This window comes from Liolophura sinensis, chromosome 8, assembly GCF_032854445.1.
Source record: "Liolophura sinensis isolate JHLJ2023 chromosome 8, CUHK_Ljap_v2, whole genome shotgun sequence".
Classification (NCBI taxonomy): domain Eukaryota; kingdom Metazoa; phylum Mollusca; class Polyplacophora; order Chitonida; family Chitonidae; genus Liolophura; species Liolophura sinensis.
This window is the reverse complement of record NC_088302.1, coordinates 20,232,778-20,246,087: the sequence shown is the minus strand read 5'-3', so window position 1 is coordinate 20,246,087 and position 13,310 is coordinate 20,232,778. Positions and strand designations below refer to the sequence as shown.

The following is a 13,310-nucleotide window of genomic DNA, read 5'->3' as shown; positions in this document are numbered from 1 at the left end:
TTGTAACAGCTAACAAAGATTAAAATTTGCTCCTAAGTGTTGCAAGATGATCTGCCCTGCCACATGGGCTGCAGGAAGTGGATTATCATACCATGACGTGTAGAATTAATTAGACAGGATACATGTCAGTGCACTGCTGGAACACACATACACAAAAGTGACAAGACTTAGTCTGCACTCCACACTGTATGACATTATTACAGTATGATTGACAGTGCAGCTCGTTCTTGTTTAAACAGAGTCTTTCTGAGAGAATCTTCCTCTTGCCTCAGGAGTCATGTTGAAAATAATATTATGGTTATCAAACAAATTCTTCACCTTTTTTTTTAACAATTGAGACAGCACTAGAAAGTCCATAAATGGAATGAAAATAAAGCTGAAAATCTACCTTTGTATTTCTGTCGGGTTTTGATGATTTTATAATTTCCGTTTTTTTTCTAAGGTTTTCCAGTCATGTAGATATGTCTTCAGCAGAACAAATTCCTATTTTAGTCCATATTTCCCACACGAAGGATGATTTCCAAGTTTTATATTTATCTTTATACCTCCGACAACATTGAAAAAATGATTTATCCCTTCTCGTAAAACAAGAATTTAAATTTGTGTGGCCATTGTTCATGTGAAGCAGAAATATTAGCAGTATATATGTTCAGTAAGCTGAAAACAGGTTTTTTTTTTACTGAATAGTGGATCCTTACTTTTCCTTTCTGATGTTCAATGAATGATCTGTGGTTTAATAAGTGCCCAATTTCTATACCTTTCCCCCTTGTAGCTCTCTGTCTGTCAGTATGCCAATAGGAATCTGAGCTAAGGTGACATCTTAGGTTAGTCCCTGACCCAGGGAGCTGTTTCACTCCTCTTTTTATAATGGGGATAGCAGGGTATCATAATCATAGCAGAAGAAACTGGTAAACCATACACCATTTCATGCTAAATCTGTTTCGAAATGATGTCTTTCTAAACAATGTCAGCCACATGCACCACCTCTTAACTCTTATATTCCACTTGGTAATGGCACTTCACCCCTAAACTCATGACACAGCCAGAACACATCCATAGCTATTTTGCGCTAACGACAGATATGGTATTGGCAGAATTCTCTTCCTGGACAGTGCGTATGAGCAGTAAAACTTATAATCATGTCTGATTTGTTTTGACATAGTTTGCCGTTTGTCATGAATATGGGGCTGACTTGCCATGACTACGCCAACCCAGCAAATAAAGACACCAACCTAAAACCTGCTTTCCATTCCAACCGCGCCACCACCTTACATCCCTACTCAATTCAGACTTATTATAGCCATGAAGGCTTCCATGGTATATGCTCTGCTGCGACTGCCACCATGTTGAGCACCTACGTGCATGTCCTGCTTCATAGTGTAATGGGAAGATGGCGGCATTGGCTTGGGAGCAAATACCACAGAAGCTTTCATTGCTATAATAAACCTATTCTAAATCAAGCAGGGACGTATGATGGCGGTACGGTGGGTGCAGAAAGCAGGTCTTGGTTGACATTTGTTCCATAACAAAGAGATTCGGCCTGGACCTTCGTTGAGTACGAAATTAACACTGTAGACTCCAATGACACTAGGCCAGTTTGAGAAAAGGAGTTGGAGTCTTTCAGGGCTACGCTTAATGAAGCACTACTTTTTACTAATATACATGCCGGTTTTGAGCAAACAAACTGCTTAATCTTAATCTGGAAAATCTTAATCAATCTACATGTATCGACTTCTTAATAAAACTGGAGCATGCCGTTAAATTTATCACAATAGCTGTACTAAGGTCTAGTTAGAAAGTTTCTGCTGGATACGAAAGTGAAACTTTCCGTAAGTGTTGTTGTTGTACTCTGTTGCACTCACCGCCCTTTCCGTGAGTGACAATCAGCTTTTTTGTCACTGTATCTTTTAAAGCATCAACTTCTCATGCGACAGTTTGTTTAAAATTTGTCTAAAGCCTTCTTTCTCCAATGTTGTTAACATTTTGTGCTAACGTTTGCACTATTAATATGAAAGAACGCTGGCACTCCGTCTCCCTCAAACAACCATCCTTATCGTTCTTTCTTACCTCCCGTACTAGAGATTGCTGTTCAAAGTTATTAACTTTTGGTGGACTTACATGTATACATAACACGGGAGCTAGCAGGGGTTTATCTGTCAGGTCGCGTACGAAATGTTTGACTCATTTGAACATACAGAACCATGTGTGAAAACGCCAAAATGGCGATTCTTAACTGTGACAAGTTCTTATCTCCCCATGTCTTGCACTAAGCCACTTAAGAACGGCCTAAGGAGCGCTAATTATAACTTTTATCGATCATGTCGCCTACGATGAAAATTTTTTTCACCAAAAGATACCTTGATATAAGCTAATTATAAAATGTCAATTCTTAAGTTCCAACTCCATGCTAAAAACCATTTAAGAACGGGTCAAAGGTCAATATTTGGGCTAAAATACCTTAGAATAAGGGCTTCGGTCACAATTGAGTACAAGGATGAAACTTGTTTTATGCATTCTTCAAGACAACCTGATCGTTAAAAACAAATTCTGCAGTTCCCAGGTTATGCATTAAGCCACTTGAGAAGGGCCTAATTAACGTTAATTATGACTTTCATCGGTCATGTCGCGTACGAGGGTTTTTTTTTAACCAAAAGATACCTTGAGATGTGCTAATTTTAAAATGTTAATTCTTAAGTTCCAACTCCCAACTAAAAACCAGTTAAGAACGGGTAAGAGGTCAATATTTGGACTAAATTACCTTAAAACGAAGGTATCAGTGACAACTGAGTTCGAGTCAAGGCACATGATCACTAAAAAATACTTCATAAGTGTTCAACTTATGTACTAAACCACTAATTAACATCAAATCTGATTTTTCCTAGTCTAGTACGAGAACGATTTTTTGACCAAAAGGTACTTTGAGATACAGTGATTTTCAAATGTTAACGAAGTTCCCACATGCACATGTACACTTGAGAACAGATCAAAAGTTATCTACCGACCAAGAAAGCAGGACTGTCATGCTAAAGTGGAACACCAGTCAACGCTTTAATATAATAAACCAAGCCACTGAAGAACCACCTAATTAACGCTATTTTGGCAATGTCTGTTACGCAGTTTAACTTGTGCAACAAGGTGCATCAGGATATGGTTATTATAAAATGGTAATTCTTAATGTCTTCAATCCTTTGTTCTGATTGGCTTAAGACTGGACCAGATTTAATGAAATGGCTGAAATTATTTTGTAGAACGGGATACGCGGAGCATTTCACAATAACCCAATCGGGTCCGTGCTTAAAAGTCGCTTTAAAGATAAAAAAATCTGAACAGAAGAAATGAGAAGCAATTATTTTAGAATGCCAAATGCACTTAGAATTATTTTTGGACGTCATTGCCTGTGTCTTTTTCTGGAGAACGATAGCTTCACGCTACTCCTCGTGGGTTTATTTGTTCTGCCTTCTACATTTGTGAAGAGCAAAACGTTCCCCAACATGCAAAACAAGGTGCACAGTGACATGTCTTAAGAAAATGTCTTAGAAAAATGTCTTAGCAACAATAATAAACTATGGCTCCTGGACACAATGGTTTCAGGTTTAATACAAGGTGATTCGGATGACGAGGAAAGACATCAGATGAAGTCTCCACATCAGATGAAGTCTCGTCATCAGATGAAGTCTCGACATCAGATGAAGTCTCGTCATCAGATGAAGTCTCGACATCAGATGAAGTCTCGTCATCAGATGAAGAAGAATATCAAGACGTACAGCACATGGAGAAAAAACAGAGCAGCGACGACAATGTTTAGGTGGTAAATGGTCACGCGTAATCGATAAAATACGGCATCTTGTCAGTTTATCTAAGAGTTACATTCTAATTAATCATGTAAATGCATAAATAGCAGTAAATTATCCCCCCCCCGCAATAGACGACTTGTCAAGCGAAGAAAACCTAGACCGAGACGTTTTTCCTAACCTCCCATTCAGATAATAAATATTTTTCTAATATTTTTCTTTTCTTAGCTCTGAATTGATCGAAGTGAATCTTAAAGAGAACATTTTGTCATATTAAACCATTGTCATATTTTTTCTTATTGTTGTTAATACATTTTTCAGAATGACATGTCACTGTGCAGCTTGTTTTTGCATGTTAGAGTTGGAACTCCATCTCTTCTTGACAAATGTAGAAGGTAGAACAAATAAACCCCACTAGGAGTAGCTTCAAGCTGTCATTCTCCAGATAAGACACAGGTAATGATGTTGAAATATAATTCTAAGTGCATTTGACATTCAAAAGTAATGGCAGTGTACTCGTTTTTTTCTGTTCAGATTTTGTCATTGAAAACGCGACTTTCCATTATTGTAATTTACCCCTATTCAGAAAATAATTTGAGCCATTTCATTAAATCTGATCCATCCTTATAATCCAATGAGAACAAAGGATTAAAGACATGGAGAATTACCATTTTATAATGACCATATCCTAGTGCATCTTGTTGCACAAATTTACCTGCGTAACCGACATTACCAAAGGATGTCAGAAAAGCGTTAATTACGTGGCCCTTTAACGGCTTTGTTCGTAATATTAAAGCACTGAATCGTGTTCTAATGAAGGTCGCGTTGTTTAGACTGCGGCTTTAAGTCCTGCTGTTTGTCAGGCGCCTGGCGATGGTCGGCCCCCTTCCAGAGCCGGCAGAACACGAATCATGTTGCAGTCCTGCTGCCTTGGTCGGTAGATAACTTTTGATCAGTTCTTAAGTGTATATGTGCATGCTGGAACGTCCTTAGCAATTTTCGTCAAAAAATAATTCTCATACTCGACATGACATAGGAAAAATCATAATTAACTTTAATGTGGGATTTAGTACCTAAGCAGAACAGTTAAGAACTGATCATTACAGATCAAGACCCGGGGACTTAAGAATTGTTTTTGAGCGATCAGGTTGTCTTGATGAATGTAACAAATAAGTGTCATCCTCGTACTCAAATGTGACCAATACCCTTGTTTTAAGGTAATTTAGCCCAAATATTGTCCATTGACTCGTTCTTTAATGGTTCTTAGCATGGAGTTTGAACTTAAGAATTAACATTTTATAATTAGCATATCCAAAGGTATCTTTTGGTAAAAAAAATTGCCTTGTACGCACCATGGCCGATAGAAGTCATAATTAGCGTTAATTAGACCGTTCTTAAGTGGCTTAGTGGAATGACCTGGAAACTTAAGAATTAACTTTCTGTGATCAGGTTGTCGCACGTGATTGTGACCGATAAAATTATTTTTTGGTGTACCCTAGAGGTCTGTGCCCGGCTGCCGCACATAAGAATCACCATTTTATTGTTTTCACACGTGGTTCTGTACCGTTCAGTGTGTCAAACCTTTTGTACGCCGACCAGCCCGCTTAACCCCTGATAGATCCCGATTGATATGCACCTTCGGCAGTCTCCAAGAGTTCTTCCCAGTATTTACAAGAACTCTGACAGACTTGAAAAAACACATGTAAATACTGTTATAGCGACTATTAAACTGATATTTCGTTAGGCACAGATTTGATAATAACTTATAGACTACCGTTGCTTAGAATGTACCTGTAGGCCAACGAGCATGTATAACCCGTTTTATTATTATTATTATTATTATTATTATTATTATTATTATTATTATTGGCACCAAACGGCTCATCGCAATGAGTTTGAAACTTGGAATGTTTACATGACTTCACTATGACAAACTATAGGCCTACAGATGAAGTAGGAAGCTTCAGGCTGTTTTTTCATCTCCTGTAAGTTCTATATATGACTGTTACATGACTTCATAAAACACAGCCATGTTGTATGGGACTAGTGCCGTGTTGACAAAGTGATGACCGTTTAAACCACTTTTGGTCTTAAGAAAACACCAACAGTTCATGGTAGGGCCTGTTGGATTGAGACTTGAGGTGTATCCTTCACCATGACAAGTTACAGATCAGGTTTAAGTTTTCTGTTTCATCCACATTCGACAAAACTTTGCCCTTTTTCTATTGTTGCAACACAAACTAACACACACGGATACCCCCTGCCCCACATGCTATATATTTTTTTCATTTATTGGACCTTTGTTTTACTACGTAGCCAAGAATATCCCACATGTTACAGCACCTGTACATAACACGAAAAAGAAATATATAGGTCTATCTACAGGTTAGTGTGTCTAAGTATTGCAATTACACTGTTAAAAAGTAAACAGGTCAAAGAATAACATTAAATTTAGCATTCGGCCACCCAACCAGAGGTCTGCAAACGTATGACAAGATTTACCTCCCATGTGTCGTGAACTGTACCAGATCAGGGCTGCATGGCTGCGTTAGTTGCTATGGATAACTTAAAGGGAATACGGGGATAGACTAAGTAGGCCTACATGCACGAGGTTTCTGACTTTTCAACATCTCAACAAAAACACCCAGGGCGACAACTGAAATAAATTCCATATAGTATACTGAATGCCAAATACCGGGTTATTAAATTTAGTGTAAATGTGTAAATCTTTACTATATTATCTATACCTTTGTTAATGATATGCAGATATAGGGAGGCAGACTTACAATGAAAACCGTACCTAAACATCATCACTTACTATTCTGTAACTGGGAGGTTAACAAGAGAGACTAAAATCACTGACATTTCAACTTTTTACAAAGATGTGGTCTGTATATAGGCTATATTTGTTTATGTATTTATTTGATTGGTGGTATGGTGATTTGGGTATATGGAGACCGATTCCAAAAAGCGACTTCACCCCTAAATTTGAAATACTATTTCAAAACTTATTTTTGCGCCACAGAAATTGGAATTTTAACTAGCTTATTACTGATAGGGCCTATATATTTTCAGCCAAATGTGTCAAAATGTCAATAAATTCCAGAACCAAAAATCATGCATTGTGGTGGGCTTTTAAATTTTGTCAGAAATGGCTGTGAGGAATCGGCCCTACTGACTTCGATTTTTGCTTATACAGGAGACTAGTTAGGAAAATGGCTGTCGGCCGATTTATATATACCTTAACACAGGAATAAACGGCTTATGGATAAGAAAAGTTTCACGAAACATTTAAAGCAAATCCATTTTGCACAAAACAAGTAGGAAGCTCTTTGAAGGGTGTTTGATGGCTCGGTACCATTGAAGGCGCAGAATCGAATCCCTCCCTCGCTCTACTTCCATACCGCCTTTTGCACTGGGTGAAACAGATAATCTGTTTTCACCATCCCCTATAATAGTTTGGGCGAAACATGAACTATATCATTCTGTGACGATCAAACTCGTCTATGGTAAACTCATACCGTTGTTTGGAACATTTCTCAGATGTGAGGAACTTATTAGTCTCATCGATGGTTTATTCTCATCGAATAAGGGCATATTCTCTTTTCAGATACTATACATGCAATCTCCTGTAATCTGGAAAAACCTAGTTAGTCAGTTGAATGCAAATTGGAGGAAACAAAGGAAACGTGTTTTGTTTCAGGATTAAGCTGCAAAATATGAAATAAATTTTATTTCGGCATTTTAGATCAAGACAATTAGATGCCTTTTCAGCTCACATAGGTATATTATTGTTACTGGTTTAATTTGGTTACAAAATGACTTACTATGTTTTACCTGATCTAACCAATCCTTCAACTAAAACATTTTATCAACAAAAGCCTAGTATGTCAACAGCAGCGTGATAACTTCACTTTATTGCCTAACACATGAACAATTATCAGAGAAATAACACCAAGTGTAGTTTGAATACATAAAACAAGTGTTTTAACTAATCAACAAGATCATGATTTGCTGTGATTTCCAGCCAGAATTTTATCTTAGCCGTGGTAAATAAATCTACCAGTCTGAGACATTTTCGAGGAATAGCAGCAACTGCAGCTTGATTACATATTTAGGAATCACCCAAAGTGTTCAACAAGGTCATCATTGTTGTCATTTACTGGAATTTCCTGCCAGAATTTCCTCTTAGCAGCGGGGAATGAATCGGCCAGTTTCAGAATATTCTGGCGTTTCACGCTAGGAATTCCTCTTGGTTCATTCTGTGTTGGTGGTGTAAAGTCCAGTCTGAACTTGGGTTTAAGAAAGTCAACTTCCTGGTACATGTAGTCTCCTTCAAAACCCTCCTTAAACCACATTGCGCGTGAACCTTTACGAAATTCTGCCACTGATATGGAGCTGAGATGAGGTAGCGTTACGTTCTTGGACTTTCTATTACCGTGACCGTCCTCAAATTCATAAAAGTCATGGTATTGCATTGTGATTGGCTTGATCTTAGTTCCCGATTTGTCACACAAATCTACGAAGTCCTGGAAATTACAAATCTCGGGACATTTCTTCATTTTCCTTCCAATGCAGCCATGGACGCTGTCTGCACGCATAAAAGTGTGTCCCCTTTCAAAATACTTCATTGTGATACTTTGTGGGCCCCAGGGTTGATTGACACACCAACACAACACCGTGTAAGGGACCCAGTTTTTGTTTTGTCCCGTGCAGTTGTCTGCCCAGAATATCACAAAATCTGTCTCACAAAGGCACAAACACTTTATATACGTGGAGGCAATGTCAACTCCTAATCTACCCCTGATAGCCTCATGCCACAAAATAACAAAGTCACCGTCTTCTTTTACTGATGCAAATGTCTCATTGAAGACAACTAATCTGCTAACAAAGAAATGTTCTTTGATGGTCATTTTGGGAAGGAGGATAACCTTTTGCATATCTACAGTAAATATACTGGTGTTTTCCTTATCAACAGCACCATCGTGGTCTTCTCGATAATGGGTACAGAAAACGTGAGAACATCCTGACTGAATTGTCTTTAAAAAAGTTGTCCAATTTGTTGTGATCACATGACCAGAATTAGGTAATGTGATTGGTTTAACTCATATGAGAAATAATTTGACTTGCTATGTTTTTCCCTTTCAATTGATCCAGGTAAAGAGTGTGAAAGCGATTCCTGTTGAGAGCTTTTGATCTTGTAGAACCTAGTAAGTGACATGTAGTCGTACATTGATCTGGAAAAACCTAGCAAGACGAATTACTAGGTTTTCCCAGATGACTATGTGGTATTTTTCCACATGATATTGACTTACTAGATTCTTCAAGATCAAAAATTCCCAACAGGAGGGACTTTCACACACTTTACCTGGATGAAATGAAAGAGAAAAACATAGCAAGTCCAGTTGTGGGCCTAACTCATTTTTCACCAAAATTTGACTTACTAGGTTTTTCCAGATGACAGGAGCAATGTCAGTGATACTATAAATCAGTCCCTCTCTGCCTACAAGTTTCTTGTTGGGGCTTTAAATCTTGAAAGTCATGCTGGCTTCCTCTCCGGCCGTAAGTGGGAAGGTCTGACAGCAACCTGCGGATGGTTGTGGGTTTCCCCCGGGCTGTGCCCGGTTTCCACCCACCATAATGCTGACCGCCGTCGTATAAGTGAAATATTCTTGAGTACGGCGTAAAACACCAATCAAATAAATAAATAAATAAATCTTGAAAGCCCCTTGCTTGGAACCTTGGATCATCCCCGCACTTATAAACATTGAATCCTCCTCGCTTGGGACCTTGGAACTTTCATGGAAATACCATGCTGGCTTGCAACACTCATTGTCATAGTAATCTACCTGGTGGGCAGGGGAGCGGTCCGTGGTCTATTGGTAAGAGGTGGCTCCGGTTTAAAACCAGATCATGGACAAGGAAGTTGAAGCTTTCCCCGCTCTTGCTGCTCGAGAGGCCTTAGTGCTATCGTTTGCGAAAAAAAATCTTGAGCATCGCGTTAAACAATAGTCAAAGAAATCAAACTATTTCGACGTTATGCAGAAAAAAGGCATTCTGCTTTCCATCAAAGAATACCATCATCGATTGCCTTAGCGACATCACCTTCAATTCTTCATCATGCACGTGTCATGAGATGACAATTTGCATATGCACCTTCGTTTAATTTACAGGAGACAACATAGTCCATAATCATTTGGATATATCTATTCACGGCTGAAAGTATTTTTCTCAGTTCACGTTTATGACGTGTTTATGTTTCAGTTTTGAGATTGTGAATACTTCGTATATTCCTTTGGGGACAGTTATTAATTACTTCTTGGAGAGGGTTTTGTGATTATCAACATGAAATTTCCATTTATGATTCATGAGGCTTTTGATTTATGCCGGACGTTCATACAATTTCACGTAACTGACATCGCAAACGATACTTATAAGGTATAGGACTGGCTAAATGGTGAACTATATATGACTTGTAGTATCTTTATACGAGCGTTGACAAATACTGACAGCCGAAGATTAAGAATTCCTGGCAAATCTAGTCACTCCTACGGCAAAAGAGAGCTAAAATACGAGGTAAGGTTTATCATAAAAATAACTAAAAACTGTGTGTAAAAATATTTTCATTTATATTTTTAGATTTGTTTCAAGAGTATGGAAAGGCATTCAGATATTTGAATTCGGTGGTTGGCATTGTAAGCTATATTGACGGTATCTAGGAACTCTGATCACGTTTTTTTCCTGATGTTCCCCAGAAAGAAAGAATTTTTGAGAACCTCATTTCAGTAACCATTTACTCATGGGTAAAAAGGAATTATTCCGACATTCAGTGTCGTAATTAGAGCTGAAAAAATTTTCTGTGACGTCAGAGTTCCGAAACTGTGATAGTATGGTCCATAAAGCCACCTTAGGATTCAAACGTTTGAACGCCTTTAATTCTCTGCACAAAAATCTAAAAAAATAAATGAAAGTATATTTATGCATAGTTTTATTTATTTATTTATTTGATTGGTGTTTTACGCCATATTCAAGAATATTTCACTTATACGACGGCGGCCAGAATTATGTTGGGGGGAAACCGGGCAGAGCCCGGGGGAAACCCACAGCCATCCGCAGGCTGCTGACAAACCTTCCCACTTACAGCCGGAGAGGAAGCCAGCATGAACTGGACTTGATGTATAGTTTTAAGTGGTCTATTAAATGATGCCTGCTTTCAGTTTTTAAGGGTCTTTTCTTCTAACACAGAACCGACTTAGAGCACCAGAATGTCTCGACTGCCGAATGTGTTGTAGGCAACTTTGGAATCTGACAACTGACTATTCATCTTCAATATGTTCAGACTTATTTACAAAATCAAGTTCAAAGTTCGATGTTTATTGCCCAGTTATACGTTCAATGTTAATTGCAACATCTATACAATAGCAATGACACATCTTGAAATTTTACCAATAAAAGAAATTGCAGAAACAATACATTTATTTTTAAGAAAGGTCTACTTTATTAATTTTGAAAAACATGCGTACATAAATAGTATTGTTTCATGAAAATGATAATATATACATCATATCAGCCTCAAATACATTTACCTAACCGTTATCTGTTCTTTTGAGGACTGTTTTTAATGGTTTTGATTACCAACATGGAATTTCCCCACTTGTCATTCAAAAGTGATATATAAATATGTACGCATGTGTGCTAAGTAGAATGATGAAAATGAAGTTTTGGTTCAGATAGTTGGTGAGCCAACAATACATTTCTATAAATGAAAAAAAATGCAAGACGTAAGTATGTTTAGCACAAAAATGCTTTTGGCTGTGTGGGACAGCATCTGTATACGGTTTTCAAACACAATGTGAATACAAGGAAACTGTACAGGTGATGTCTTAGAACTGTGAACATGTTTACGTTCCGTGAGGTTATCGACAAACATCTAACACCTTACCGTTTGAAAATGATTCTTTAGCTGTCACGAAGAACACGTTCTAACGTTGATTTGGGTTTTGGAACTCTTTAAAGACGCGAGAAGTGATAATCACAATTTACAAAATTTGCTTTTGACCTTGAGGGACCTCGAGGACAATGTCACGAGGTTAATTTTCTTAAGACCTCCGTCTTAGCCAGTTATGGTTGAACGCAACTCTTGTCGTGAGAGATGAGTGGGAAACTTTTAACCGTCATTCTACATACAACGGGGAACAATGAAGTGGTTCGTTTGTTTTAGCGACATATTGAAGGGCTCCATTCTGTAACAAGTGCCAATTTCAGTGTACATTTGGAGATGTCCAAGCGTTAAGATTATTAATCAGTCAATACACAGGGGCCGTTACGGTATATTTTTCACAGTTGCATTTATATGAAATGCAATTGCACAGAAGAAAGTGCTCTTGTCGACTCAACAGTCTTTCCACCTTTAAATGCATGTGTGCTCCCAACCTTTTATTTACTAGTACCTTTGCATTCGCATGACAAAATTAGGGGGGGACTCGTACAATAACTACTGAGAGTTTTGCTACCAGCACATTTTATTGACAATTTACGAGCTGTAAATATTTCGGTGTCACATCACAGGGTTCGTAAGGGAAAATGAAAACTTGCAAAAGCCTAGAAATGGAAAGGCCTTGAAAAGCCTGGAAAATCAGGGGCTTTGTCGATGAGTCTGGAAAACTCTGGTAACTGAGTAACAGCTTGGCACATGGACGGTATGCTGAACGTTAGATACATTACAGAACCAGTCTGAGCTTAGATTGTATAGGCCTGTACTATGGTGAATGAGCATTTTTATACGGGGGCATTTGTGGCCTAGTGGTTAGTGTGCTAGTGCAGCCCAATGACCCAGGATTCTCTCACCAAAATTGTCGCTGTGAGCTCAAGTCCAGCTCATGCTAACGTCCTCTCCGATCGTACTTGGGAAGGCTGCCTGGCTTTCGCCCACCATGGTGCTGGCCGCCATCGTATAAGAGAAATATTCTTGAGTACCGCGTAAATTACCAATTAAATAAAAAAAATAAAATGAACAACAGCACTATAATTCGATGCAAAGAAACAGCATGTAGAGTGTATGGCTACTAGCTGGACAATCCGCAACGTTAATTACTTGACTCGGTATTCCAGCATGTTATGCTAGCAGCTACTAGCACGCGGCCACACAGTTGCTGGAAACGGAACGCAGGTATGCGATTTAATAATGCCTTGAAAGGGAACATTAGCGTGCAAGCTAATTGTTTTGAACGGAACGTCATACAGTGCCTCCCTATCGCCTTCGCTCAATAAGTGTGAGTCTTGTGGCTTGAACACTTTGAGTTATGTAACAATGTGCTTCGACAGAGGACGGGTTTTCTATCGGGCAACACACACAAGTTTCTAAAAGAAAAAAAGCATTAATAAATCTACAGCGAAAGTCTGATTTGTTTGAGTATTCCGCCAGTTCAAATATCTGAAGATTCCCAGAGGTACATGCCGGCGTTGGTTGTAAGCGATCGCCGAAGTGCAAACGCTTCCCGGAGCCCGTGTTGTATTTCA

General features: G+C 38.5%; 1 protein-coding gene across 1 annotated transcript in view; it reads right to left on the bottom strand.

The window, feature by feature from the left end:
* The window catches only part of LOC135473288 (uncharacterized), a 6,277-nt gene extending 4,295 nt beyond the window's left edge, over positions 1 to 1,982 (bottom strand). The window contains 2 exon segments of the mRNA XM_064753135.1: positions 1,863 to 1,925; positions 1,928 to 1,982. Coding sequence (XP_064609205.1) covers positions 1,863 to 1,925; positions 1,928 to 1,982 — 118 coding nt within the window.
* Positions 1,983 to 13,310: the final 11,328 nt, after the last annotated feature.